Source organism: Haemorhous mexicanus, chromosome 22 (assembly GCF_027477595.1).
Source record: "Haemorhous mexicanus isolate bHaeMex1 chromosome 22, bHaeMex1.pri, whole genome shotgun sequence".
Lineage (NCBI taxonomy): Eukaryota > Metazoa > Chordata > Aves > Passeriformes > Fringillidae > Haemorhous > Haemorhous mexicanus.
Window position 1 is genome coordinate 8,457,699 of NC_082362.1, and position 22,892 is coordinate 8,480,590.

General features: G+C 57.3%; 3 protein-coding genes across 3 annotated transcripts; 1 reads left to right on the forward strand and 2 right to left on the reverse strand.

The window, feature by feature from the left end:
- The first annotated feature begins 263 nt into the window (after window positions 1-263).
- LOC132337458 (aldehyde dehydrogenase family 3 member A2-like) lies at window positions 264-5,598 on the forward strand. The gene is made up of 11 exons (XM_059866061.1): window positions 264-418; window positions 1,044-1,217; window positions 1,426-1,657; window positions 1,750-1,835; window positions 1,924-2,132; window positions 2,284-2,401; window positions 2,514-2,655; window positions 2,816-2,982; window positions 3,545-3,644; window positions 4,333-4,568; window positions 4,708-5,598. Exons 2-11 carry the CDS (start codon window positions 1,056-1,058, stop codon window positions 4,723-4,725), a joined length of 1,470 nt encoding a protein of 489 aa, XP_059722044.1. The 5' UTR covers window positions 264-418; window positions 1,044-1,055; the 3' UTR covers window positions 4,726-5,598.
- Window positions 5,599-5,721: 123 nt separating this feature from the next.
- LOC132337391 (multidrug and toxin extrusion protein 1-like) lies at window positions 5,722-11,308 on the reverse strand. The gene is made up of 17 exons (XM_059865948.1): window positions 11,150-11,308; window positions 10,975-11,076; window positions 10,736-10,804; window positions 10,328-10,476; window positions 10,190-10,232; window positions 10,042-10,086; window positions 9,598-9,695; window positions 9,349-9,446; window positions 8,717-8,830; window positions 8,562-8,629; window positions 8,204-8,312; window positions 7,993-8,068; window positions 7,845-7,914; window positions 7,428-7,560; window positions 7,031-7,125; window positions 6,552-6,690; window positions 5,722-6,230 (listed from the first exon to the last, which is right to left on the reverse strand). The coding sequence occupies exons 1-17, from the start codon at window positions 11,306-11,308 to the stop codon at window positions 6,019-6,021; spliced, it is 1,779 nt and encodes a 592-aa protein (XP_059721931.1). The 3' UTR covers window positions 5,722-6,018.
- A 1,182-nt stretch (window positions 11,309-12,490) lies between these two features.
- On the reverse strand, window positions 12,491-21,509 carry LOC132337421 (multidrug and toxin extrusion protein 2-like). The gene is made up of 17 exons (XM_059865997.1): window positions 21,386-21,509; window positions 19,474-19,575; window positions 18,972-19,040; window positions 18,503-18,651; window positions 18,316-18,358; window positions 17,698-17,742; window positions 17,219-17,316; window positions 16,889-16,986; window positions 16,474-16,587; window positions 16,208-16,275; window positions 15,811-15,919; window positions 15,336-15,411; window positions 14,958-15,027; window positions 14,291-14,423; window positions 13,914-14,008; window positions 13,601-13,682; window positions 12,491-13,315 (listed from the first exon to the last, which is right to left on the reverse strand). Exons 1-17 carry the CDS (start codon window positions 21,479-21,481, stop codon window positions 13,080-13,082), a joined length of 1,683 nt encoding a protein of 560 aa, XP_059721980.1. The 5' UTR covers window positions 21,482-21,509; the 3' UTR covers window positions 12,491-13,079.
- Between the last annotated feature and the right edge of the window lie 1,383 nt (window positions 21,510-22,892).

The following is a 22,892-nucleotide window of genomic DNA, read 5'->3' on the forward strand; positions in this document are numbered from 1 at the left end:
CCTGGCAAGGATCCTCTAGAGCTCCTGGAGCCAGGTAGGAGTGGGATGAGCCAGTAGAGGAGCTGGCATGTTTCCCCCTCTCAGATCCATGCTGGATTGCCTGCCACCTGCCTGGTTGGGGTTTTTTAGATCCCGAGCCTATGTCCCGACAGCAGCTGTGGCACGTGGGCCAGGCGTGGGCAAAGCCACGTGGTCTCTGCCATCCCACACCAGGGCTGAGTCACTGCCCTGGCTGGGAGCAGCCACCCAGGGCTGGACAGAGTTGGGTAAAGGGCATCTCATGATGCCCAGCAAGAGCCCTGGGCCAGGGCCAGCTCTCCCGTGGGAGGAGGGATCACCCCTGGCCATGGCAGGGGAAGGGCTTGTGCCTGCTTGCAGTCACCACAGGAGGCTGGTGGAGAGAGAAGCTTCTCTGAAGGTAACTTGCTTTTTTTCCTTCTTTTTTTAATGAGTCACTTGCTTTTTTTGGGCTGTATCACACAGCTGTGGCAGTGGGTTGGGGAGGGCGGGATATAATCATTGTAAGGGGATTTTGGTGTCTTGGTTGGTTGGGCAGGGAAGCAGGACCAGATCTCTGGTCCTGACTAAAGAGTGAAATGCTGCTCCTGGGAGGTGCAGGGTGAAATCTCTGCAGTGTTTCTGTGGAGACGAGCGAGGGCCTCAGGGTTATGGGCGCAGGCCGGCTCCGGGCACACAGCTCTGTTCCCAGCTGGCTGCCCACCCAGGCCATGGCCATCTCTGTGCTTTGGCTCCTTGGGATCATCCCTGTGAGCAGAGGGTGGAGTGGCTGGTGGATTTGAGGCTTGGAGAAAGCACCCTCAGAAGAGGATCAATCAGCAAACCCCAGATTGCTCTGAGAGGTGCCCTGGAACAGGGCTTGGGTGCTGTGAGCCCTCAGCACTCAGCTTGAGAGCGGGAACGCCTCATGAGAAGGACAACATCTCCCAGCCTTGCTCAGGGTGGGACACTCATGGAGGTGTTCCCAGGGCTGAGCAGCCCTCCAGGGCCCTGTGGTGAGCTGGGGGTCGCCGGTGTCTCCTCAGTGCTGAGCAGCCATGGAGAAGATGCAGCAGACCGTGGGCCGGGCCAGGGCCGCCTTCAGGTCGGGCCGGAGCCGCCCGCTGGAGTTCAGGATTCAGCAGCTGAAGGCCCTGCAGAGAATGGTGCAGGAGAAGGAGAAGGAGATCATGAGAGCCCTCAAGGCTGATCTGAACAAGGTCTGTGTTGTCAGGGGGTCCCTCACTTTTGCTGTGCATGGACAGTGGATAAAGCAAGAAGGCCAAGGGCTGCCTCTGCAATGACAAATGGTTTTTGTCATGTCCCCCGCTGTGCAAGTGGAGGACTCTGACTCCCCAGGGTGCCACGGTGACTGTGGGAGGTGGGGGTGCCTTTTCCATCCCTTCCCCAAACTCCCTGTTGTTACAGACTGGGCCCAATGCCTTCACCCAAGAGATCCTGGGGGTGCTGGGGGAGCTGGCCCTCACCATGGAGAAGCTGCCATCCTGGGCAGCCCCTCATCATGTCAAAAAGGACCTGCTGACCCTGAGGGACGAGGCCTTCATCAACTACGAGCCCCTGGGTGTGGTGCTGGTCATCGGGGCCTGGAACTACCCCTTTGCCCTGGTCATGCAGCCCCTGATCGGGGCCATTGCAGCAGGTGGGGATCCAGAACAGCCTTGGGGGGGGGTCCTGGCTGGGTGTGGGACAGAGGATTGATGGCTCAGTGTCCATGCTGTGTGTGCCCTGCAGGCAACGCTGTGGTGGTGAAGCCGTCGGAGGTCAGCGAGAACACAGCTCGGCTGGTGGCTGAGCTCCTCCCACAGTACCTGGACAAGGTGAGTGTGGCCCCATGTTGGTCCCCTTGTTCCTCTGTGTCACAGTGATGAGTTGGGTTGGGGTGACCCTGATGTCCCTGCTCGGCAGGATCTGTATGCTGTAGTCACTGGAGGAGTTCCTGAGACAACCGAGCTGCTGACCCAGAGATTTGATCACATTCTCTACACTGGCAACTCTGCAGTGGGCAAAATTGTGATGGCAGCAGCTGCCAAGCACCTGACCCCTGTCACCCTGGAGCTGGGGGGGAAGAGCCCCTGCTACATCGACAAGGACTGTGACCTGGCTGTCGCCTGCAGGTCAGGTTGTTGCAGCCTTGATGGGCCCTCAGCAGCAGGGCAGGGGAACATCTCTGGGCCAGCATGCCCAGCTCAGGTGCTGGCAGCTGGGCTGAGGGGTGGGGAAGAGAGTGAGCATGGAGCAAGCATGTCCCTTTCTCCCTTGCCACAGGCGGATAACGTGGGGCAAGTACATGAACTGTGGGCAAACGTGCATCGCCCCAGACTACATCCTGTGTGACCCATCCATCCAGAGCAAGGTGGTGGAGAACATCAAGGCCACTCTGAAGGTGAGGGAGGAGTCCCTTGTGCTGTGGGGATTGTCCCAGGTGTGATTTCCTGGAGCTGTGGCTGCTGGAAGGTGTGCTGAGCACTCTTGTTTCTGCTGTTCCCTTTTGTCAGGAATTCTATGGGGAGGACGTGAAGTCATCTCCAGACTATGAAAGGATCATCAACCAGCGTCACTTCAAGAGGATCCTGGGCTTGCTGGAAGGGCAGAAAATTGCTCTTGGGGGAGAGACTGATGAGGCCTGCCGCTTCATAGGTGCTCCTGGCAGCTGCTGTGGAGGGGAGGTGGTAGTGGGTTCTTTGTGGGGTCTGTTTGTCTGTGCCTTACTTGGGTTATGTTGAACAGCCCAAGGTGATGTGATGGGCCAGGTCTGTGTCCTGCTCATGCTGTTCTCTCATTCTCCCATTTGCCTCAGCACCAACCATCCTCACGGATGTTTCCCCGGAGTCAAAGGTGATGGAGGAGGAAATCTTTGGGCCAGTGCTGCCTATTGTGACTGTGAAGAGCGTGGAGGAAGCCATTGAGTTCATCAACCTTAGAGAGAAGCCTCTTGCCCTGTATGTCTTCTCCAACAACAAGCAGGTGGGTCTGGGCTGTGCTCCCTCCTGGAAGTGTCTCTGCACAGCTGGATCCTGACCATGGCTGATCCCAGACACAGCATTCTGCAGGGTCTGTGTCAGTTCCTTTTCCATAAAGGAAATTTATAGAAATTGCAGCATTTGGGGGCCATGAGAGCCCCCAGAGCTGCTGGAGCTCCCAATCTCCTGCTGAAGGGCTCTAGCTTTGTGCATGTCTACCTACACAGGTGGGTGCTGCTTCCTGCCCTGTCTCCTGCCCCCATTTCCTGGCTCTGTTGTGCCAGCTCAGGAATCCAGGTCAGGGCTTTGCCCTGGAACAACAGCCCCAGGCAGTTTGGGTGGGAGGGCTGAGGAGCACCTTGGGCTGAAGCCCTTTCATTTTGTGGCTGTTCCAGCTGGGCAGATCCTGTGCTTAAGCGGTGTAAACTGGCTTCTCTCATGGAACAAGGCACAGCCTGTGCCTCCCATAAAGGGGGATGGAAGCACCACCTTGAACCCTCCCTGCTGTGGTACATGGTGTTGTGTCCCCTCCTGATTTGTTCTGTGCCCTCTCCCATTGTGGGCAGCTGATCAGACGGGTGATAGCAGAGACCTCCAGCGGTGGCATGACAGCCAACGATGTCATCATGCACTCTGTGCTCCCAGAGCTGCCCTTCGGCGGTGTGGGTGAGTCCCTGCTCCAGCCCACGCACCTGCATTGATCGGCAGCAGCCTCTGGCCCCACCCAGGAGCTGTCTGCCCATTTGGCAATTCAGGAACTCCCAGCTGCATTGCCCGTTAGTGTTATTTTCTGGGGTGGGTTGCTTTATAAAAAGGCTCATTTGGTTGTTAGGCCTCTTGTTGGTTTTGGTTGTTAGGCCTCTCGGTGAGAGAGGAAACCCCCTGGCATACAAGTGAGCTCTGGTTCTCCTGTGCTGGGGTGTGGGATGAATTTGTTGAATGAGTTTCCACAGCTGCTGTCAGGCTCCTGTGGCAGAGCTCACCTGGCTGTGGGCACAGGGCTGAGCTCTTGGGTGTTGCTGAGTGTCCTCCTCATGTCCCACTCCTTGAAATCATAGGCACAGCTCCTCCTGTGCCTGACCCCTGTGAGAATTCTGTAGGAAAATCAAGGCTGGCCCTGGGAGGAGATAATTAGTGTCATTAACCTTTTAAGGGTGGGTTCACACAAGCAGCAGCTCAAGGTGGTGAGCAGGTCCTTGCTGATTGCTGCTAAGTTAAAAAAAGCTGCTCTTTGCTCCTCTGCCCTGAGAAGGAGCATGACCAAGCTTTCCCCGTGTCTGGGGGCTGTCAAAGTGAGTTTGAGAAAGGCAGGTGTCCCTGTCCCTGGTGTGAGCTGCCTGGCTGTGTCCCTCAGGGCACAGCGGGATGGGCGCCTACCACGGCAGGCACAGCTTCCAGACCTTCTCCCACCACCGTGCCTGCCTGGTCAAGGACCTGAGGTGGGATGTTGTGAACAGAGTGAGGTACCCACCTGGCAGCGAGGAGATCATGCAGTTGGCCAAGCTCTTCCTGCTGAAGCACTGTCACAGGAGCAGGGTGGGACAGTTCATCTCGGCCCTGCTGGCAGCTGTGAAAGCCCTGGTGGCAAAGGTGAGTTTGGGTCTCTGCTGTCCTTGTGGGTGTGTGCTCCCAGCTCTGTCCTCTGAGCCCCTCCTAACCCTACATCACCCCATTCCTTTGAGCTCTGCTATCTCCCTGGAGGACTCATCCCTGTTTCTGTGCCTTCCAGGTGTTGTGCCCCCACTGAGAGGGGTGATGGGCAGCCAGCCCTTGGACCCACTGCTCGCTCCCTGCAGTCCTACCGCTGAACTTTTCTTTGCTGCAATTTCATTCCTTCCAAGGCAGCCAATGCACTGAAGAGGTAGAAGACAAAAGAATGCACCCAATCAGAGACACCCCAAGTTAAAGGCTCCAGCTCCTGTTGAAACAGGAATCTATCCAGACCTAGTCCCTGGATCATGCCTGAGCAGTGAGTGGCAGAGGGAAGGAAGCATCCACCCTGCTTCGTAAACAGTAGCTCCTCTAAAAATTCCTGGGAACGTGGGAGTGTTTGTCACAAGGGTATCTAAACAAAGCCAGTCGTTACTGAGCCTGTTATCTCTGTAACACCTCACCTGATCCCCAGAGGAAGCTGCTCATCACAGCGATAAGCCTGGGAAATGAGGGTCTCACTGCAGGGGACAGTCCAGGCTGGTTGTCCCCAGAGCAGAGGGAAAGGAGACTCGAAGAACCTGCAGCATCTCATCTGTGAAGGGCCTCATGACTGAATGGGTGATGCTCCTTGCAGGAAACCACCTCTAGCCATCCAAGGTGTGCAAAGGCCTTCCAAGGTGTGGCAAAAGCCACCTGAGCTGTGGCCATGCTGTTCCAAGGAGTTGAGAAGTGCCAGGGACTGTTGTGCTGCTGGTTTTGGGGCTGTTGGGGCAAAGACAGGGGCACTGCTGCAACTGGAGTCCCAGGTCTCGGGCATCCTTGGCCAGAGTGGCTGAACAGCCACAGCCACCTCCTCTGTAACTGAATTTCAGGGGTTTATGAGTTTATGGATAATCTTCTACCTCCAGACTTGTAACTGAGAGCTGCCCTTGACCCTTGCTGAATAAAACCTTTATTTTACTGCAAAGGCCACCTGGGGCAGGGTAAGACCCATGTGTGGATGTTCCCTGCTCTGTCCCCAGCCTCCACCCCAAGGAGCCAGTCCCACTCCAGCTGGGTTTACTCTTTATTGGGCATTTGTCATGGAGCAGCAGGGGGACCTGGGCTGAGCTCAGCTCCAGTGGTGACAGCGTGGGCTGGGGGGGATCCCCCACACACTCAGTGTGTGTCAGGCAGCTCAGAGCAGCATTTTGGGTGCCAGAGCAGCCTCGGGGCCCGTTCCTAACCAAAACCTGCACAAATGCTGCTGAACACTGACAGAGAGCCTTGGGCTCCTGCAAGACAGGCATGCACTCAACCTTCTCTCTGGCTCCTCCATGCCTGCTATGCCTGTCCCTCAGGAAAGGCTTTCACCCCAAAAACAAGTCCCCAGAGTCCTTGGTGCAAGTCAGTCTGTGCTGACAATCAGCTTCACGGTGACACCAAGGGCCAGCGCGGCGATGGCCACGGCCACGGCCAGCCCACGGCGGAGGATCAGCTGCTTGGTGACCACGGGGGTGGCCAGGGAGGAGGTGGCCTCCCGCAGCTCCAGCTGGTACGTGGGTCCCTCTGTCTTGGTGACGCTCGTGAGCACAACGTCGCTCTGCACATCTAATCCTGCTGCAAGGAGAGCAGGGTTTGGGGGGGACTGAGGGGTTTCTCAGGAGGGTTTTGTCATAGGGCTGAAGGCACGTTAGGAGCAGTGGAGATCTCAACCAGGTCCTGCCCCCAGAGGTGGGACCAGGTGAGGATTGCCCAAAGGTTGTCCCCCTGCCAACCTCTGCCACCCTCCCGAACCCATGCTTGTAATTGCTGCTCTCCCAGCAGCTGAGGATGTCACCAGCATGACACTCCCCCGTTTTGTGGGCTCGTTCCTGAACCCTTTGGGACCCTTCCTGCACCAAACCCTCCCCTGCACGCAGTGCCCAGCTCCTGCCGTACCGACAGACCCCAGCACGGCCCTGGCAGGGAGGTAAGTGTGGGGCTGGGGGGCTGGTGCCATATCCAGATCCTTGTAGGAGCCTTCGGGGCCCAGGCTCGGCAGCTCCTGGGGTGGGGTCACTCCTGCGCGGCGCTGAGCCTGGCGAGGGAATGTGTTGGGTTTAGTTGGGAATTCCCATCTGGCAAAGCTGTGCTGCCTCTCTTGGGGCCTCCCTGGAGCTCTTGAAGCACAAGGTGATGCTCAGGGCTGAGGTAGCCCAGGTCACCCCATCTGCTCTGAGCTTTCTGTCCCCAAAAGAGGTGCAGGGGGAAACCCTGAGGCCACTGAGTGCTTGTGAAAAGGGAAGCTGAATTCAGGGATGTCATGGGAGTGCTGGGTTTTGCTCTGGAGCACTGGACATTAGATTGAGCCTGTCTAATCCCAGCGGGGCACCGAGGACCTTCCCAGTGCAGAGATGTGCTGTCAGCACCTGGATTACCTTCTTGGCTGCCTTCTCCCAGTCCACACGGGAGATGTAGGTGAGGAAGGTGGTGGAGAGCATGAAGACACAGACGAGCATCGAGATCCAAAAGGCTGCAGAGGGCACACAGCATCAGCCAGAGCCAACCCAGCATCCCAGGACAGCAGGTCCAGAAAGGGAATGTCACCCAAGTCAGTGGGGACACAGGGTGCTCATGGGTGCCTGCTTTGGGGTTACTTTTTCCCAGTAAAAGCTCCCAGCAGCTGCAGGAGCCATCCCAGTCCACAACAGTGTGCAGGGGCAGGTCAGCAGAGGGACAGAGCCAGGCACGAGGGTTGTGGTGAGCTGGTGAGCCCCCAGTGGAGCTGCAGCTGCCCGTGGGGGGTCAGGGGGTGCAGTGCCCAGGGGTCAGTACCCATGACGCCGATCTTGGCCACGAAGAGCAGCACAGCTGCCAGGGGCATGCCCACACCGTAGTAAGTCACGGCGTTGATGATGGCACCAAATTTCTGCTTCCCGATGCCTCTGAGCACCCCACTGCAGGCACCCTGCCAGGAGAGGGAGAGGGGCTGGGGCAGGGAGCATCACCTTGGCCCAGCTCAGGAGATGACCCAGCTCCTTGCCTCTGCCCATTGTTTCTGTGTCCCTGCCCTGTCCTGTGGGTCACCATCCTTTTATGCCCTCAATGTTTTCTAAGGGATGATCCCAGGAGTTCTGCAGGGTCCTGGTGTGGGCACTGGTGCTCAGCTGCAGCCTGAGGGACCCTCAACTGCCTGATCCATGACACTGCTGCTGAGCACCATGGAAAATAGCAGCATTCCCTGGGACTTACAGTCATGGCTTCAAACAAGTGGAAGACAATGTAGATAGGCATGATCCACGCCACCAAGTCAATGATTTCCCTGGGGATGGAGGAAAGCCAAGGATCACTTTTGGGTACTGACCTCCACACACCGAGGCCAGGAGCTGGGGGCACTCACTTGTCCTTGGTGAAGACATATCCCAGCACGTTCCTTGCGGCAGCTAAAATGGACCCCACAATTACAGAGAACACCCCTGAAAACAGAGCACAGAGCTGAGCCCAGCCTGGCTGGAGAGCAGGGGGAGAAGAGGCAGGCAGAGGACTGCAAACACTCCCTGTTCCGTGGGAAAGAGGCCAGGAAGAGGCTTTCCAGGCTGTCATGGACTGACCTGTGCAGATCAGGCTGGTGTTGGAGGATCTCTTGGCCATCTCGATGTTGCCGGCGCCCAGCGCGTTGCCCACCTGCACACTGGCAGCTGTGCCCAGCCCCAGGGGGATCTGCAAGCACAGGGCTCACATGTGTCTGACAATGGGGCTGTCACGGTGACAGGGGGATACCCACCCAGCAGAGAGCAGGATGGAGTTCAGGATTTGATTCAAAGCATCTCTGTAAGGAGGGAGAGGCAGGAGCAGGGATAGATTCGAGTGCAGAGGGGAAGATGGTTTGCTGGAGCAGATTTTTGCTGCGTGCCTGACTGGGGACAGCCCCCATGGAGCCCTGGTGTGCAGTGATAACCCAGCCCTTACCATGAAAGCCACAACAGACACCTCATAGATGATGGACTGGACGGAGAGCTCGACAACGCTCAGCAGGCCTGTGGGACAGGGCGGGTCAGTGCTGGCTGTGGGTGCTGCTCTGGGTCAAGCCTGGCCCTGTCCTGTCAGCTCCCCTCTCCACTGACCTATCAAGAAGCTCCCTATCTCGTAGGTCCACCACTCGATGCACATCATGAGCATGCTGGGGATGGCCAGGGAGGTGAAGCTGTCCCACTCCAGCAGGCACTCACTGGACCAGCCTGTTGAGAGGAGAAACGACACCTGATGGATGACAGGCTGGCAACGTTTACATCCTGCACAGCACCCAGGGCAGCTGGAGGTGCCATTCCTGTTCTCAGAGCCAGCACTCCACAGGATCTCCAGCAGCTCAGTGTCCACCTACAGCCTCTCTGCTGCTGCCCCATGAGCCACAGAGCAGCACAACCCTCAGCCCATCCCTCCTGGAGCTGTGTCTGAGGACAACCTCCTGCTTACATCTGTGCTCATCTGGCTTTGGGGCTGAACCTTCCAAAGCCTCAGCAGAAAGTTTCATTTCTGCAGAATTAATGTTTAGTGCTGATGACACAGCTCTGCCTGTGCTGGTGCGTGAAAAGTGCCACTGAAGCAGCACTGTGGTACCCGGGGCACCACAGGCTGGGGTTAATATTTCACCATCAGGATAAGCAGAATATCTCTTCTATCAAGAGCACCTGATAGAAGTTTTATGGACACTTCTGAGTTAGCAGGAAGCAGAGGGAGCAGGGTAAGATGTCCTTACCTCCCCAGGTGTTCACGTGGAGCTTCCTGCCTATGATGTACAGGAACAAGAAAATGGTTTGTGAATACTGAGCGATGGTGTTGGCCCAGGCAGAGCCCCTGCAGAGGAAGTGAGAAAGGTCATTGGCATCCTGCTTATGCCTCCCTCAGGGTGGAAAGAGACATCCTGCCGCACCCCTGGGAGCTCAGTGTTCCCTGGCCATTGCCAGGTGCCCTGTTTTGCCCCCCAGGGGACACAGGTGCCACTCACATGACGCCCAGGTGGAACACGAAGAGGAGGACGTAGTTTGCAGCCGCGTTGATGAGGTTGCCGATGACCCCACTCAGCACCAAGGGCCACATGATCATCTGCAAAGAGGAGGAGATGGGGGGGGGGGGTCTTTCCAAAGGTTTTGGGAGGAGGTGTGAAGGTCCCCCCAGCCCCACTCTCAGTGCCTCTCCCAGAAAAAATCCCCAAACTTCCAGTGATGTCACCGGCTTGGAAAATGAGTGTGATGGAGGTAAATCTCTGATGTGGGGAAGTATGAAGGGAGGTGGATGGATACAGCTGGCTGTGGAATGGGTGATCTACAGGGTCAGAGCTGTTTTGGGGCACCTAGGCTCCTTGTCACTGGGAACAGTGAGCATGGAAACCCTGGATGCACTGTGGAAGGGAGCCCTGAGCCAGGGGGGGTGTGAGAACTTTGGGACCCACCTGGTTCTGCAGGTATCTTGCCTCCAGGTTATACACAAAAACCGCCTGCAAAGGAAATTTTGGATGAGATGAGGCAGTGCTGAGCTGTAGGATGGGGACAGCCTGTCCCCATGTGCAGGTGGCACCCAGGGTGCCCACGGGCACTCACCGGGAGGGCAGGGAGAAATGCATTCACGTAGTGCTGGGTCAGCCTGGGGGCACAGAGAGGGGGTCAGGGAGGGGCACGGCCATGGCCACCCTCCTCTCAGCCCCTCCACACCAGAGAGGGATGAGGGGACCACCCAACCTGGAGACATCAGGATCCTGCTGCATGAGCAGCATCAGCTGCTCGACGTTGATGAGGATGGCGCAGCAGGGGAAGCAGCAGAGGAGGATGATGATGGTGGCACGCTGCAGGATCACCCCCACACGCAGCAGGTTCTTGCTGCCATAGGTCTGCAGGGTGAGAGGGCAGCAGTGAAATCAGCTGGTGCTGGGGGAAAAGGGGCCCTGAAGAGTGTGGAGCAGCCCTGACCACCCTGAAAAGCTCCTGGGAAGGATTTGGAGCATGGATCTCCTCGTTATGGGATTGTTACCTGGTGAGAAGCTTCCCCAGCTTGCAGGAGCAGCCAGAGCTCTGTGTGGTGCCTGGGCACCATCAGCTGATGCTGGAAACCCCCCATGTCCCCAGGACAAGCCAGCACGTCCTACCCACCTGTGATATCAAGGTGTCACACGCTGAAGTCAAACCGTAACCTACAGAGATGGCAGTGACATTTATAACCTGGGAGTTAAAAAAGCAAGGAGTGAAGGTGAGCATTTAAGACTTTCAGGTAGGGAGAGGGGCTGAAAGGAAAAGAGGGAGTGTGAAACCTCCTCTGTCCTTTTCCCCTGCCATATCTCAACCCCGTGTCAGCAAGGAGGGAGCTGGTGCCCGGCCCCGGGAATGCTTACAGCGATGGCCAGCGTGACAGAAGCCAGCTCAACCTTGCCCAGGTGGCCACAGAATATGGAGCTGACAAGGTGGATCAGGAAGATCAGCAGCTGGATCAGGATCTAAGCACGGAGGAGAGCTGAAGGTTAGGGATGGAGGGGAGCAGGGGTGGTTGTGCTGGGGGGAATCTCTTACCAGCGGCCCCGCCAGCACCAGCAGCTGCCTCGCGTCCTCCCAGAAGTTTTCCGGAATCCAGCGGCGTTTCTTCTGGCAGCTCTCGGGTGTGAGGTCGCCCTGGCTAGCGGTCCTTCCCTCCCCGAAGCCATTCTCCTCGGGGAAGCTCTCCGGCTTCATGGTGCCCTGCCGGGGGAGTGGAGCGAGCCCCTTCCTCCGCGCTCTGTTAAACGCCGCCGGGCCGAGCAATGTGTAACCACGCTGGGCTGAACTTCAGCCGGGGCCGGCGGCGCTGGGCTGCCCACGGGGGGCGCGGGCAGTGGGGCAGGGCAGGGCACGGGCGGCGGAGCCCAGCAGGGTCCGGGCAGTGCAAAGGGGCCCGGACACACCGTGCCAGGCTCCTGCTGCCTGTCCTGAGCCAGCGTTAGGGCTGAGCCATCCTAAATCCACCTAGCCAGCCCTCCTACCTCTCCTGCTTCACCTCAGCTCCAGCGGGCAGCGGCTGGAGGCTGCTCCGGCTCTCGCAGCGGCGGCGCAGGGCTGTGGGGTCTGAGGGCTGTGGGGTCTGAGGGCTGTGGGGTCTGAGGGCTGTGGGGTCTGAGGGCTGTGGGTCTGAGGGCTGTGGTGAGCTGCCTCCGGCAGCGGCCGGGCTGTGTCTCGCTCACTCCCATCGCGGTGGCCAAGACAAGCCGCCCCCTCGGCTCCTGATGCCTGGCACAGCCTCGCCGTGTCGGGTTTCACTGGCACCGCTCCCCCGGGCCGAATGCGGAGCCCTTGGCCCGGCGGGGAGGGGAGATGCTGCCAGCGCAGCCCCCACCTGCACGGAGTGGGCTGGGATAACTCGTGGGAGAGAGGGAGACACCTTCCCTGCTCTCCCCTCGCTGCCATCCCAAACCTACCGGGGCTCTGAGCAGGGCAGGGTCTGCCCCGTCCTCCCCCTGGTGCTGGGGATGGTGGCAGGTTCAAACTTGGTGTCACATTCACAGGCCACCAGCACCAGGAGAGCTGTGGGGTGACAGGGAGGTGCCACACATGGCTATGAGGTATTGACCTCCCAGGACCCAGCAGCTGACATGTCAGTCACCCAGGTGCAGGTGAGAGCCCGGGACAGGCCGGAGGGACTCAGTGCTGCCTGTCTGCATTGTGACACAGGACAGTTCTTTGATGGCCCTGTAGGGTTGAGCAACACAACCTCCTTCTTCCACAGTGCTCAGCAATTGTGACAACAACAAATCTTGCTTTTGTACCCAAGGGGAAGAGTGATAACACTGTGTCTGGAGCCAGACCCACAATCTTCCCTCTGAACAGCACAGTCCTGCCAATGACCAGGGTCACAATCACACCATATTAAACAGCCCAGCATTTACTCAGAAAACTTTATTGTATCAAAATCCCACCTTACAAAAGTGCAAAGAAGAGTTGCTTTAGGCCCTGTGCCCACCCTGCAGAGGGAGAGCAGGGTCAGGGCCAGCAGCAGACAGCCCAGCCCTGACATCTTCCAGCAAAATCCATTTTATTCCACAGCTGCTGCAAGTGGCAGTTGCCACCTCAAGATGCTGGTACAGGCTGGTGTGTGAGGAAATGTACTGTGGGGAGTAGGAACCTCTGCAATGAGCAAATGACACGGTCCAACGTCCCCAGAGAGCAGGACAGCAGCACCAGGACCCTGTCTCCTTCAGGGGTGAGCCCCAGGATACACTCCCACCTCTGGTGAGTGACACCCCAGTGCAGAGCAGGAGAGGAACCAGCTCTCCAGCTTTTTCTTCCCAGGTGCCACATCCTCACCCCCTTCAAGAACTCTGCGTGTGGGATCAAACGTTGTGAGCTAACCAGAAACTCTGCAAAGGGACTTTTTGTAAGGCACTGTGGGGGAATCCCACCCCCTCCCCATCCTCTGGGACGTTGCCCTGTGCCCTCCTGCCCCCTGCACAGCTCCCCAGTGTCCCTGGCTTTAGCCATTGCCAGTCAGGAGCCGGACCAGGATTCCCACCAGCAGGACAGCGATGGCAGCAGCAGCAGCCAGCCCACGGCGGAGGATCACGGCCCTCCACGGCACAGGGGGAAGGACAGGGAGCACAGCAGGCTCCTCCTGAGTGCTGAGCTCGGGGCCAGGCTGCCTCTCACCCATCACCATGCTCTGGGGCAGGACCGTGGTGTCCCCGGTGTCCGTGTCAAGGGAGGTGTAACCTGTGGGACAGACAGAGCTGCAGGGAGGCTGCACAAGCACCTGTGACAGTCCTCAGGGTCCCTTCCCAAGGCTTGGGGACACTGGGACACAGCTGCGAGCTGAATCTTGTACCCCCTTGCTCAGTGCAGGAGAAGTGCCACCGGCCCAGGACCAGCAGCAGGCACTGTGCTCCTTCCAGGTATTTGAGCCTCCAGGACAGACATGGTTGCCACAATTGGGAAGGAAAGGAAGGGGCTGGGTGGAGAATTTGGGCTCCCTGCCTGGTGTCAGGCCCAGCTGCATACCCACAGCAGATGTTTTGTTAGCAGCTGTGCCATTGGAGTTCATGTCTTCCACTTGTTCTTTCATTCCAGCTCGGACTTGAGCCTAAAAACACAGGGAAGAGTTCTCTTCTCAGGGCAAGGGTGTCCTGCCCAGCCCAAAACACCCTCCACTCTCCCAAGACAAGCATTCTCAGTACCAAATTGCTCCTCTGCTACAGGAGAAGGACAGACTCCAGTTCACTTCTGCCACCTCCTAGAGGGCTGTAGCGTTGTACTGAAACAGGAGTTAACTCAGCACCTTTCAAGAACTACCAGAGAAAAGCACAATTCTCACCTCCTCTGCAGCTTTCCTCCAATCCATGCGGATGACAAAAGCCAAGAAGGAAAGGGCTTGCACGGAGATGCAAATGATCATCCCAACCCACAGACCTGCAGCAGTGGGAAGTTACTTCAGGGAGGGCTTGAGGAAAACCTGCCTTTGCCAGTCCCTGCCAGAATGCCCAGGGACTCCAGCCCAAGAACTTTCAAGGCAACAGCTCCTGGGGAAGCTGGGATTAAGCCTGGATTTACTGGGACCAACTCAGTGCCCACCCCAACCACAGCAATGTACAATCCAGGCCTGCTGAACCAAAGGAAGATCCAGGCATGAATTCCAGGGCTGAGCTTTTACTCAACACAGCTCAAACCCTGCCAGCTGGAGGGCACACGTACCTAACACCCCCATCCTGGCTGCAAACATCAGGGAGATGCCGATGGGGAAGCCCAGGGTGTAATATCCCACGGCGTTGGCCACCGCGCCCAGCTTCTGCCGGCCCGTGCCCCGCAGCACCCCGCCACACGTCGCCTGAGGAGAGGGACACAGGGTCACTGCCAGGGGACTCCCAGGCATGGCACAGCCCTGGGGACAGGGAAACCCACAGCCCTCTCCCACCAAGCCAAGAGGGAGCAAAGCTACTTTCTGGAGCAGGTGGTGCAGGGCTCGTCTCGCTACAGGTGGCAACACAGACACCGAGCAGATCCCAAAGAGATTCCCCACAGTGCCCAGGTGGCTCACCCAGGATATGACAGGAGGACACAGGCCAGAATTACTGTCTATTGAGCATCCCACTCAAGTGAGCCAGCTGCTCACTTGTGTTGCTTTGATAAACCAGTAACAAGCTGGAGCTGTGGCCAGGGGAAAAGAGGAGGAAAAGCTGGGGTGTCTGCAGCAATGCCAAGGGACAGCCACAGGCAGAGGTGTTACAGGTAACACAAGCAGCTGATTTGACAGTGTCTCAGTTTGCTTCTCTGGATCATTTTAACAGGTCCAGAGTGGGCTTCAGGCAGCTTTGCAGCCCAAGCTGCAGAGAGGAGTCACTCCACATGCTGCAATACTCACTGCTGTGGCATCCAGCAAGTGGAATGGAGCAAAGATGAGCATCACTCTGGACACCAAGGTGACAATCTCCCTGTTGGGAAGAGGGATGGACTGATCAGGGGAAGCAGCACCACCAGGTCCCTGGTTCTCACATATCTTCCTCAATCAACATCAATCAACAAAGGCTGATCCCAGTTTTGTGATCCCAGCCTGGTTCCATGGTAGTGTCCCAGTGTTAGGAGCAGCTGTGGTGCCCAGGGATGCTGGGAAATGGGGAGGAACCTTTGAGGAACGTTTGCCAGATAGGGGTTTATGAACTCTTATCTGTCAGAAGCTTCTGGGGTATAATTAACACCCTCCAAGAAGGCAACAGTACTTAAAAGAAAGTTGTTAACCCACATGTCATTGGTGAAGATGTATCCCACCACGTTCCTTAGGCTCCCCAGTAACGCTGCAACCACCACAGCAAAAACTCCTGGGAAAGAAAAAAAAAAAAGGAAGAGTCAAATTGCTTCAAGGGCAGCACATCCTGCTCCTGACCCAGGCCCCGACCTCAGGGGCTCCACGTGGTGGGGACTGGACTTCACTGACCTCAAATGAAACTGCAGCAGAGGACAAGTCTGTTTTCCTCTCACTCTCCCCAGATATTCCCTCTACCCTCTGGAGGGTGAGGACAGAACACCAAGCTGCATTTTTAAGTATCAAAGCCTTTGACCAGGCTCGTAACAGAAAAGATGAGTCAGGATCTTGCCTTGCCCAAAGGGTCCAAGCAAGTGGGACTGGGTTCCTATGGGAGGTCCCCAGCCTTGGGGGAGGGAAACTGAAGCATTTTGTGATAATTGCCCTTTATTCTGCTCTGCAGGGCTGCACTGACCTGTGCACAGCAGTGCAGTGATGCAGGAGGTCTTGGCTTGCTCCACATTCCCTGCTCCCAAGGCATTCCCCACTCTGACACTTGCAGCCACGCTGATGCCCAGAGGCACCTGAGAAGGAGACAGGAGGAGGTGAGTGACAGAGCCTGCAGGGACAGCAGAGCCTGCAGGGACAGCAGAGCCTGCAGAGATTTTCTTCTTCCCCAGTGGGGAATTGGGGACAAACTGGCATTGCTGCAGTGAAGGATTTCCCATCTGCAGCACACCCTGGATGTGCAGGCAGGAGGAGCATCACCTGCTGCCTGTACCAGCATCACCTGGTACCAACCCCTGCTCCCCAGGGCTCCTGTTCTGGGGTTCCTCCCAGGCTGTTTAGGGTCTCACACCCCCAGCCCTTACCATGTACGCCACACAGGCGAGCTCGTAGATGACAGATTGTGCACCCAGCTCCACCACACTGATCAGCCCTGGAAAAGATTTGGCACCTCCTTCACTGGCTGAAAAGGAGGCCCCTGTCCCCATGGAATGGATGGGAACACCTGAAGAGTCCTGCAGACCCAGCCCTGTAGGTGAGGAGGCTGCTGCTGGCAGGGCCAGGGGGGCTCTGGGGACACACTCAAGCAGCAGCCACCAGGAATCAGAGGGAAAAGAGGATTTGGACTCACCAGCCAAGAAGCTCCCAATCTCAAAGGTCCACCACTCAATACACATCATGACCATGCCAGGCACTGCCAGCCAGATGAAGGAGCCCCAGTCCACGAGGCACTCCCTGCTCCAGCCTGACAGGAGGAGGTGAAGCAGAATGAACACGTGCTATCCATGTGCTATCCTAAAGGGGAGCCACATCCACTCTCTGAGGACAACAACCCCCCCTGCAGCTCACAGAACATCAGCCCAGAACTGCTGCTGTGCCATTCCTGAGACAGGATATTTGACAGGAATGTGTTTGGATCTACAGTAAAGGCCTCGAGGACATGGCTACAGCACCTTCCCACTGTGAGGGGATGGCAATCCCTTTGTCACGTGCTGGTGACAATGCCAAAGACACTGCTACTCTGAAGGATTAAGATAGAACAGTACCTCCCCAGGTCTTCACATGGATCTTCTTCCACCACATGTAAAGGACGAGGAGGATGACCTGGGTGTACTGAGAAACCATGTTAGCCCAGGCAGAGCCCCTGGGGAGAGACAGGCAGGTTACAAGGGATGTCCTTGCCCACTTCCTCAGCCACAGCAGGACTGAGGGCATCCACAGCAACCTTGCTGCAGATATGGGACAGACCCCTCAAGCCTCAGCTTTGCAGGCTGGAGGGAAGGGGTGGCAGAATTGAGCATGCAGGGAACCCCCTCATGCCCTGAGCAAAGCCCTGCACCCAGGGAGAGCCTGTGCCCAGCCCTGCTCACACTTACACCATGCCCAGCTTCAGAGCATAGAGCAGGAAGGCGTTCATGGCTGCATTGAGGATGTTGGCTGCAATCCCTGTCACCACCTGAGGCATAATGATCTCCTGGAAGCCAAGGAGGAACTTTGGAGTTTGCTTCCCCAAAAGGCAGCCCAAGCCCCATCCAGTGAGCTCAAGGGACCTCCAGCAATGCCCAAGGAGAAAGCCAAGAAGGCAGCTCCTGTTCCAGGTGAGGCTGGGCTGTGTGAGACACACAGGAGGTGACAAGCAGAGCTCAGGAGCTGGTGCAACCCATAAAACACCAAGTTGGGAAGTAGGAAATGGAGCCAGCTAAGAGTGGTTCCTGTGAGCTCAGCCAGGGCTGACTCATCTCACATTGCCCAGCCCAGCTCTCCCTGGAACATGGTGAACTGAGATCCCCAAGTTTATCCATGTTCCTGGGAATACCTGCATTCCATGGCCAGAAGCTGGCCAGTTATACAATACCTGACTCAGTAAATATCTTGTCAGCAGCTGGTACAGAAACGCCGCCTGCAAAAGTCGGATTCAGTTCATCACCACACTGTGACCACTGAACACTGACAGATAACCCCCCTCCACCTTCCTCCAAAACCCCTGTGCTCCAGCTGAAGCACTGCCAGCACCCAAACCCAAGAGAGACAAAAAGCACATCCCATTCCCATTGGGAAGACAGATCAGTCTCCAACTGGGAAATCTCCGACGCTTCCTCATCAGTGTGAGAAAGCCTGGAAAGCTTGGAAGGATAAACCTACAGACCCTTATCCCACAGGGGTTCTGCAAACTGCCTCAGAGGAGTCAGCTGTGAGTGTGGGAAGAGCTCCAGCCTTTATACTTGGGCTAAGAGTGAGCCTGGAGGCCCTGGTTCCAATGTCCATCACAAATTTTGTGGCCACAGCAAAAGCCATTGCACAGGAAGATGAGAGCCCCAGTTTGGTCCAGCAGCTGCTGGCCTATGCACATCCTGTAAGGCACAAGGGTTGTACAACCCTAAAGCTGCCCTGTGAGGCACACAGCAAAGCCTTCCCTGCTTTCCCTGGTGCTCTAAGGTGGAAAGAGCTTCTAACAGCTTTAGCAGAGACTTACAGGAAGTGCTGGAATAAAGATCATCACGTAGAGCTGAGTTAACCTGGAAAGAGAGTTGTTTCCCCAGTTAATGATCCAGCAAAGCAAGAGCCAAGCCAAACAGCGCTGCACTCGAGCTCCAGAGAGCCTTGATTTCAACACTCCATGGCAAATTCCTGATCCAGAGGGGCTGGATCTCACCCCTGACCTGGAGACCTCGGGGTCCTGTCGGATGAGCAGGAGGATCCTCTCGGTGTTGATGAAGAGAGCCCAGCAAGGGAAGCAGAACAGCAGCAGGATGAGGATGCCCCGCTGCAGGATGGTGCCCACCTGCCTCAGGTTCTTGCTGCCGTAGGTCTGGGGCAGGAGAGAGCATCAAGGTGGGCATCACAGGGAGCCAAAGGGGCTGGGCAACAACAGGACAACCAAATGCCTTTCCCATGCCTTGCAGCTGCAGACACCAGGCTGGTTGGGTGCAAGGTGCAGGCTGCAAATCCTTCGGCACCCAGGCACGACCCAGGGCTCCTTGGGGAAGGAGCAGGCTCCAGCCAGAGCATTTCCAGCCCTGTTCTGTCCAGCAGCTGCCACTGCCCTTTGTGCTCAGATCACACTGCACAGCAGGTGAGACACCACCAGCAAACACTCCCAGGCACAGGAAAGGGGGAGCTGCTACTGACCTGGGTCATCAGCGTGTCACATGCTGAGGCCAAGCCAGCACCGATGGAGATTCCTGTCACGTTGATAACCTGGAGGAGAGACAGGGCAAGCTGGCCCACAGCACTGCCTCCCTCCCAGCTGGGTGGGGAGACAGTTCTGCTGCGAGTTTCTGGGAAGTTTTCCAGTCCTTCTCTATTTCTCAGAATTACACAGTCTCATTAACTAAAGGATCTTCTAGCAAGGGGTGAAGATCTAAAGCACCACAACAAACAGTGCTGCTCCTGGCTACATGCCCAGGTCTGCTGGGTTCAGGGAGCTGGCCAGAGGTTCTCAGGTGCTGGCCTTGCACTGGCACAGGCACTGACTGCTCAGCTCCCCTCTCCTGCCTGTGCTCAGGGCCAAAAAAAAACCCCAGGGCCCTCACATATATATTCCTACACATCTGGGGTTTTTGGTTCTTCATTTTTTGGTGACACATAATTCACGTGTTTTAAATCCAAGGGGAATTGGAGCAATACATACAGACACAGCCAGGGTGACAGCATCCAGCTCAGCTTTCCCCAGGTGGCCACAGAAGATGGAGCTGACCACGCTGATCAGGAACCCCAGCAGCTGGGCAAAGAACTAGGATGAGAGGAGAAGGAGATGGTGGGATGAGGACCTGTTAGGGCTTGTGGAACACCACCCCTCCCCCAGGAGATGGACGATGAACACTCAGGTTTCCTCGTGCTTCTGTCCATGCCTCGAGGCCAGGGCTCTGCTGAGGTCCTGGGAGCCCATCCCTGCTTGCCAACACTGCTGGGCAGGGGAGGCAGCTCCAGGACTCAAGCAGGCTCTCAGTAGCTTTGTCTTTCAAAGCCAACATCTACCTGCCCCGTGGCATTTTGGTGTTACACAGCCAATCTGCCAGATGACCCTATTTAAGAGAGGCTTAAGGGCTTCACTAGAAATCCTCTTTTCCAAGATGAAGGCTGCGTAGAGAAGCGAAAATAAAACAACCCAGTGCTTTTCCACATTTACGTGCAGCTGTGGAAAACTATCCTCCAAAACCACAACATCCTCTCCTCCTGGAGGGACACCAAGGCCAGTCTGTGAGCTCCTTGCCAGCAGTGTGTAACAATGCTGCAGCAGAGATTGCACTCCGGACCTCATTTTCCCTTGGCAAGAGGATGTCTCCCTTACAGGCATCTAGGGCACGGAGTCATGGCACAGCTTGAAACAGATGGCAGGAGTTAGGGACATTTATACCCACTGAGGGGTGGGCACAGCTGGAAACCATGCCCAGAAGCTGTTCATGCTCCTTCCCACACAGCAGTTGGCAAGGCAAGAGCCCAGAGCTGCTAGAAAACCAGCTCTGAGGGGTCAGAGGAAGAGCAGAACAACCCCTTCTCCTCTGCAGACCTCCCAGTGCCGCAGATGCTGGCCCAGGCATGTTTGACCCACTGCTGTGAGTCATCCCCACAGGAGGGGTCTGGACCTCCAGCATCATCCCAGCACAGCGTTTATCGTGGAATGATCATTGAACAGCAGCTGTAGGTTTGGGTCGGAGGTGTCTGTGCACGTGGAGGAGCAGGCTGTGCTGCAGGCAGGATGGCTGAGGGGACTGAGAGGGCTTGATGTGCTCATCTACAGAAACTGAAACTAGTCCAGGCTCCTTCTGCTGAATGAACACAGCAGGTCAGGGATTTGATGTCAGGGACGGTGCCTCTGAGAAGTTTAACAGTTGGTACTTATTTACCAGATATAGCAGAAGACTAAAAGCACAAACTTTCACACATGAGTGATTAGGACCAGGGCTGTGGTGCGTGGTTCCCCTTTGCAGAAGCCTCTGCAAAACGTGCTCAGCACTGTCTGTGCCAGCTACCAAAGGGTCATTTCCCTCCAGAGGGTCCAGACAAATGGCAAACGGCAGCTCCAGTCCAGGGAGGATTTCAGGACAGCGAGCACAGGGCACCCAGAGCCCGCTGGAAGGGCCAGATATGGAGCTGGCACTAAGCAAAGTGCCACTTGTCACCCAAGGGGTGAGTGGCAGTGGCAGTGGCAGGGCTCAGGCTGGTTTCACAGAGCAGTTTAACAGCTTAGTCCCTCTCCCCGAGCCCACCAGTGCTCTTCCACAGCCGAGCGGCAGGGAAGCAGCACGCTGGGCAGCAGCAAGAGCGCCTGGGGCAAAGAATTCGGGCGCCAACCAGGCACGAGGAATGGCGGAGGGACCGCGCCGTGGCCCCGGTCGCAGAGCCGTGCCCGGAGGCTGGAGGCAGCCGAGATCCGGCGGCACGGGACCAGCAGGGCCCGAAGTCTCCCTCCTGGGCATCCCGGAGCGCCCGGGGATGCGGACAGCCGATCCCCGTGCCGGTGACGCGCTCCGGCGGGAGGGCACCGTGTCCCCCGGGTGTCCCCCGTGTCCCTCCCCGTCTCACCCTGCCCAGGGTCTCACCACGGGCCCCGCCAGCCGGGCCAGCTCGAAGCACTCCTGCCGTGCGCCCGCGGGCAGGAGGCGCCGGGCGCTCCGCAGGCACCGCGCTGCCGCCATCGCCGCCGCTACCGCCCGGCCCGGCCACCTCCGCCCGCCCTATGGGCACGGCACGGCCGCCTCCGCCCCCGGGGCCGCGGGGCTGTGGGCGGGGCGGGGCGGCTCGGCTCGGCTCGGCTCGGCTCGGCTCGGCACGGCACGGCACGGCACGGCACGGCACGGCACGGCACGGCACGGCACGGGCGGCTCCGTGCTCCGGGCCGCGCTGGGAGCGGGACCCGCACGGCCGCGCTCCCGCCGCGTGTCGGCCGCCGGGCAGTCCCCGCACACACGTGTTGGAGCCCAGAGCCCGTCGCGGGGATTTTGGGGGTTGGGGATCCCCTGCTGGTGTTGGTGGGTTGGGGATCTGCTGTGCAAAGGGCAGGGGACCTCCCTGTTTGTTCAGCGACATCTGGAGCTCTCCTGCTCGCCGGCTCTGGGATGGGGATCCCCTGAGGAAACGTGTTGATCAAGGGGTCGCCAGAGGTTCAGAGACCCCCGGGTGGTGGTTATAGACTGGGGGAACTCCTTGTGGGACGACGGCTTAGGACCCCCAAGGTGCTGTCTGTGAGGTGGGTCCCCTAACACAGGAGCTGGAACGGGACATCTGAGCAAAGGAATGTCACCTCTGCCATCAGCGTCATGGAAACAGCGCAGGACAGCCGGATCTGGGCAGCCTCCCCTTCTCCATCCACTCACCAACACCTGGTGAGCAGGGATTGTCCCTGATCCAGGGATTGCCCAGCAGTGCCCAGAGGTTCAGCTGGCAGGGTGAGGAGGTTGGAATGGCTGTGTTTGCCCAGCACCTGGCAAGGAGATTTGGTTTGGGTCAGAGGCTGGGTTGTTACAGGAGTGAAATTTTACCTAAGTGCAGGTACTTGTAACCAAGTAGCTGTAACCAAACCTATTGCTAACGCATGGAAAATTGCAGTGGAAAGTGGGTCTTGGTTTTCCAGCTGTTTAAATGCTGCCTTGGTGCCTTATAGCTGTGGTGTCACCAGGCGAAATATATAATGGCTTATTAATGTTTCACTTATCCCCTTGTCCCTTCAAATATGATGTGACATCATGAAAAATCGTACAGTAGTGGTGGTGAGTCACAGTCATTCTGATTTTATGTGCCCTGATGAAATCAGGTATTTCCGGACAAAAGAGTGCTCCTCTCAATGATCTTTCCCTCCTCTCCTGAGGCCAGTGGGTGCAGGATGGTGCTGCAGGGGCAGCTCTGAAGAAACAGGAGTGGTTATGGAAAAGGTGATAACTGGCTGGTGGTGTGACTGTCACCAGCCTGGCTGCGAGATGGCAGGAGGGCTCCTGCCCTGCCGGTATCTCCTGTGGAGGCAGAGGGGAAATGATAAGGCTCAGATGGTGCCATTCATGGTCCTAAAGGAGCAGTGCAAGTGTGAGTCCCTTTGAAGTTTACTGGTGACCC

Coding starts and splice junctions, on each gene's coding strand:
- LOC132337458 (XM_059866061.1), top strand. CDS start 1,056: ATGGAGAAGATGCAGCAGACCGTGGGCCGGGCCAGGGCCGCCTTCAGG. Junction 1,836..1,923: donor TCCCACAGTACCTGGACAAG/GTGAGTGTGGCC, acceptor CCTGCTCGGCAG/GATCTGTATGCTGTAGTCAC. Junction 2,402..2,513: donor ACATCAAGGCCACTCTGAAG/GTGAGGGAGGAG, acceptor CCCTTTTGTCAG/GAATTCTATGGGGAGGACGT.
- LOC132337391 (XM_059865948.1), bottom strand. CDS start 11,308: ATGAAGCCGGAGAGCTTCCCCGAGGAGAATGGCTTCGGGGAGGGAAGG. Junction 11,077..11,149: donor TGGTGCTGGCGGGGCCGCTG/GTAAGAGATTCC, acceptor CTCCGTGCTTAG/ATCCTGATCCAGCTGCTGAT. Junction 6,231..6,551: donor GGCCGTGCTGGGGTCTGTCG/GTACGGCAGGAG, acceptor CTCTCCTTGCAG/CAGGATTAGATGTGCAGAGC.
- LOC132337421 (XM_059865997.1), bottom strand. CDS start 21,481: ATGGCGGCAGCGCGGTGCCTGCGGAGCGCCCGGCGCCTCCTGCCCGCG. Junction 19,576..21,385: donor CCCGGCTGGCGGGGCCCGTG/GTGAGACCCTGG, acceptor CTCTCATCCTAG/TTCTTTGCCCAGCTGCTGGG. Junction 19,041..19,473: donor CTGTCACCCTGGCTGTGTCT/GTATGTATTGCT, acceptor TCTCTCCTCCAG/GTTATCAACGTGACAGGAAT.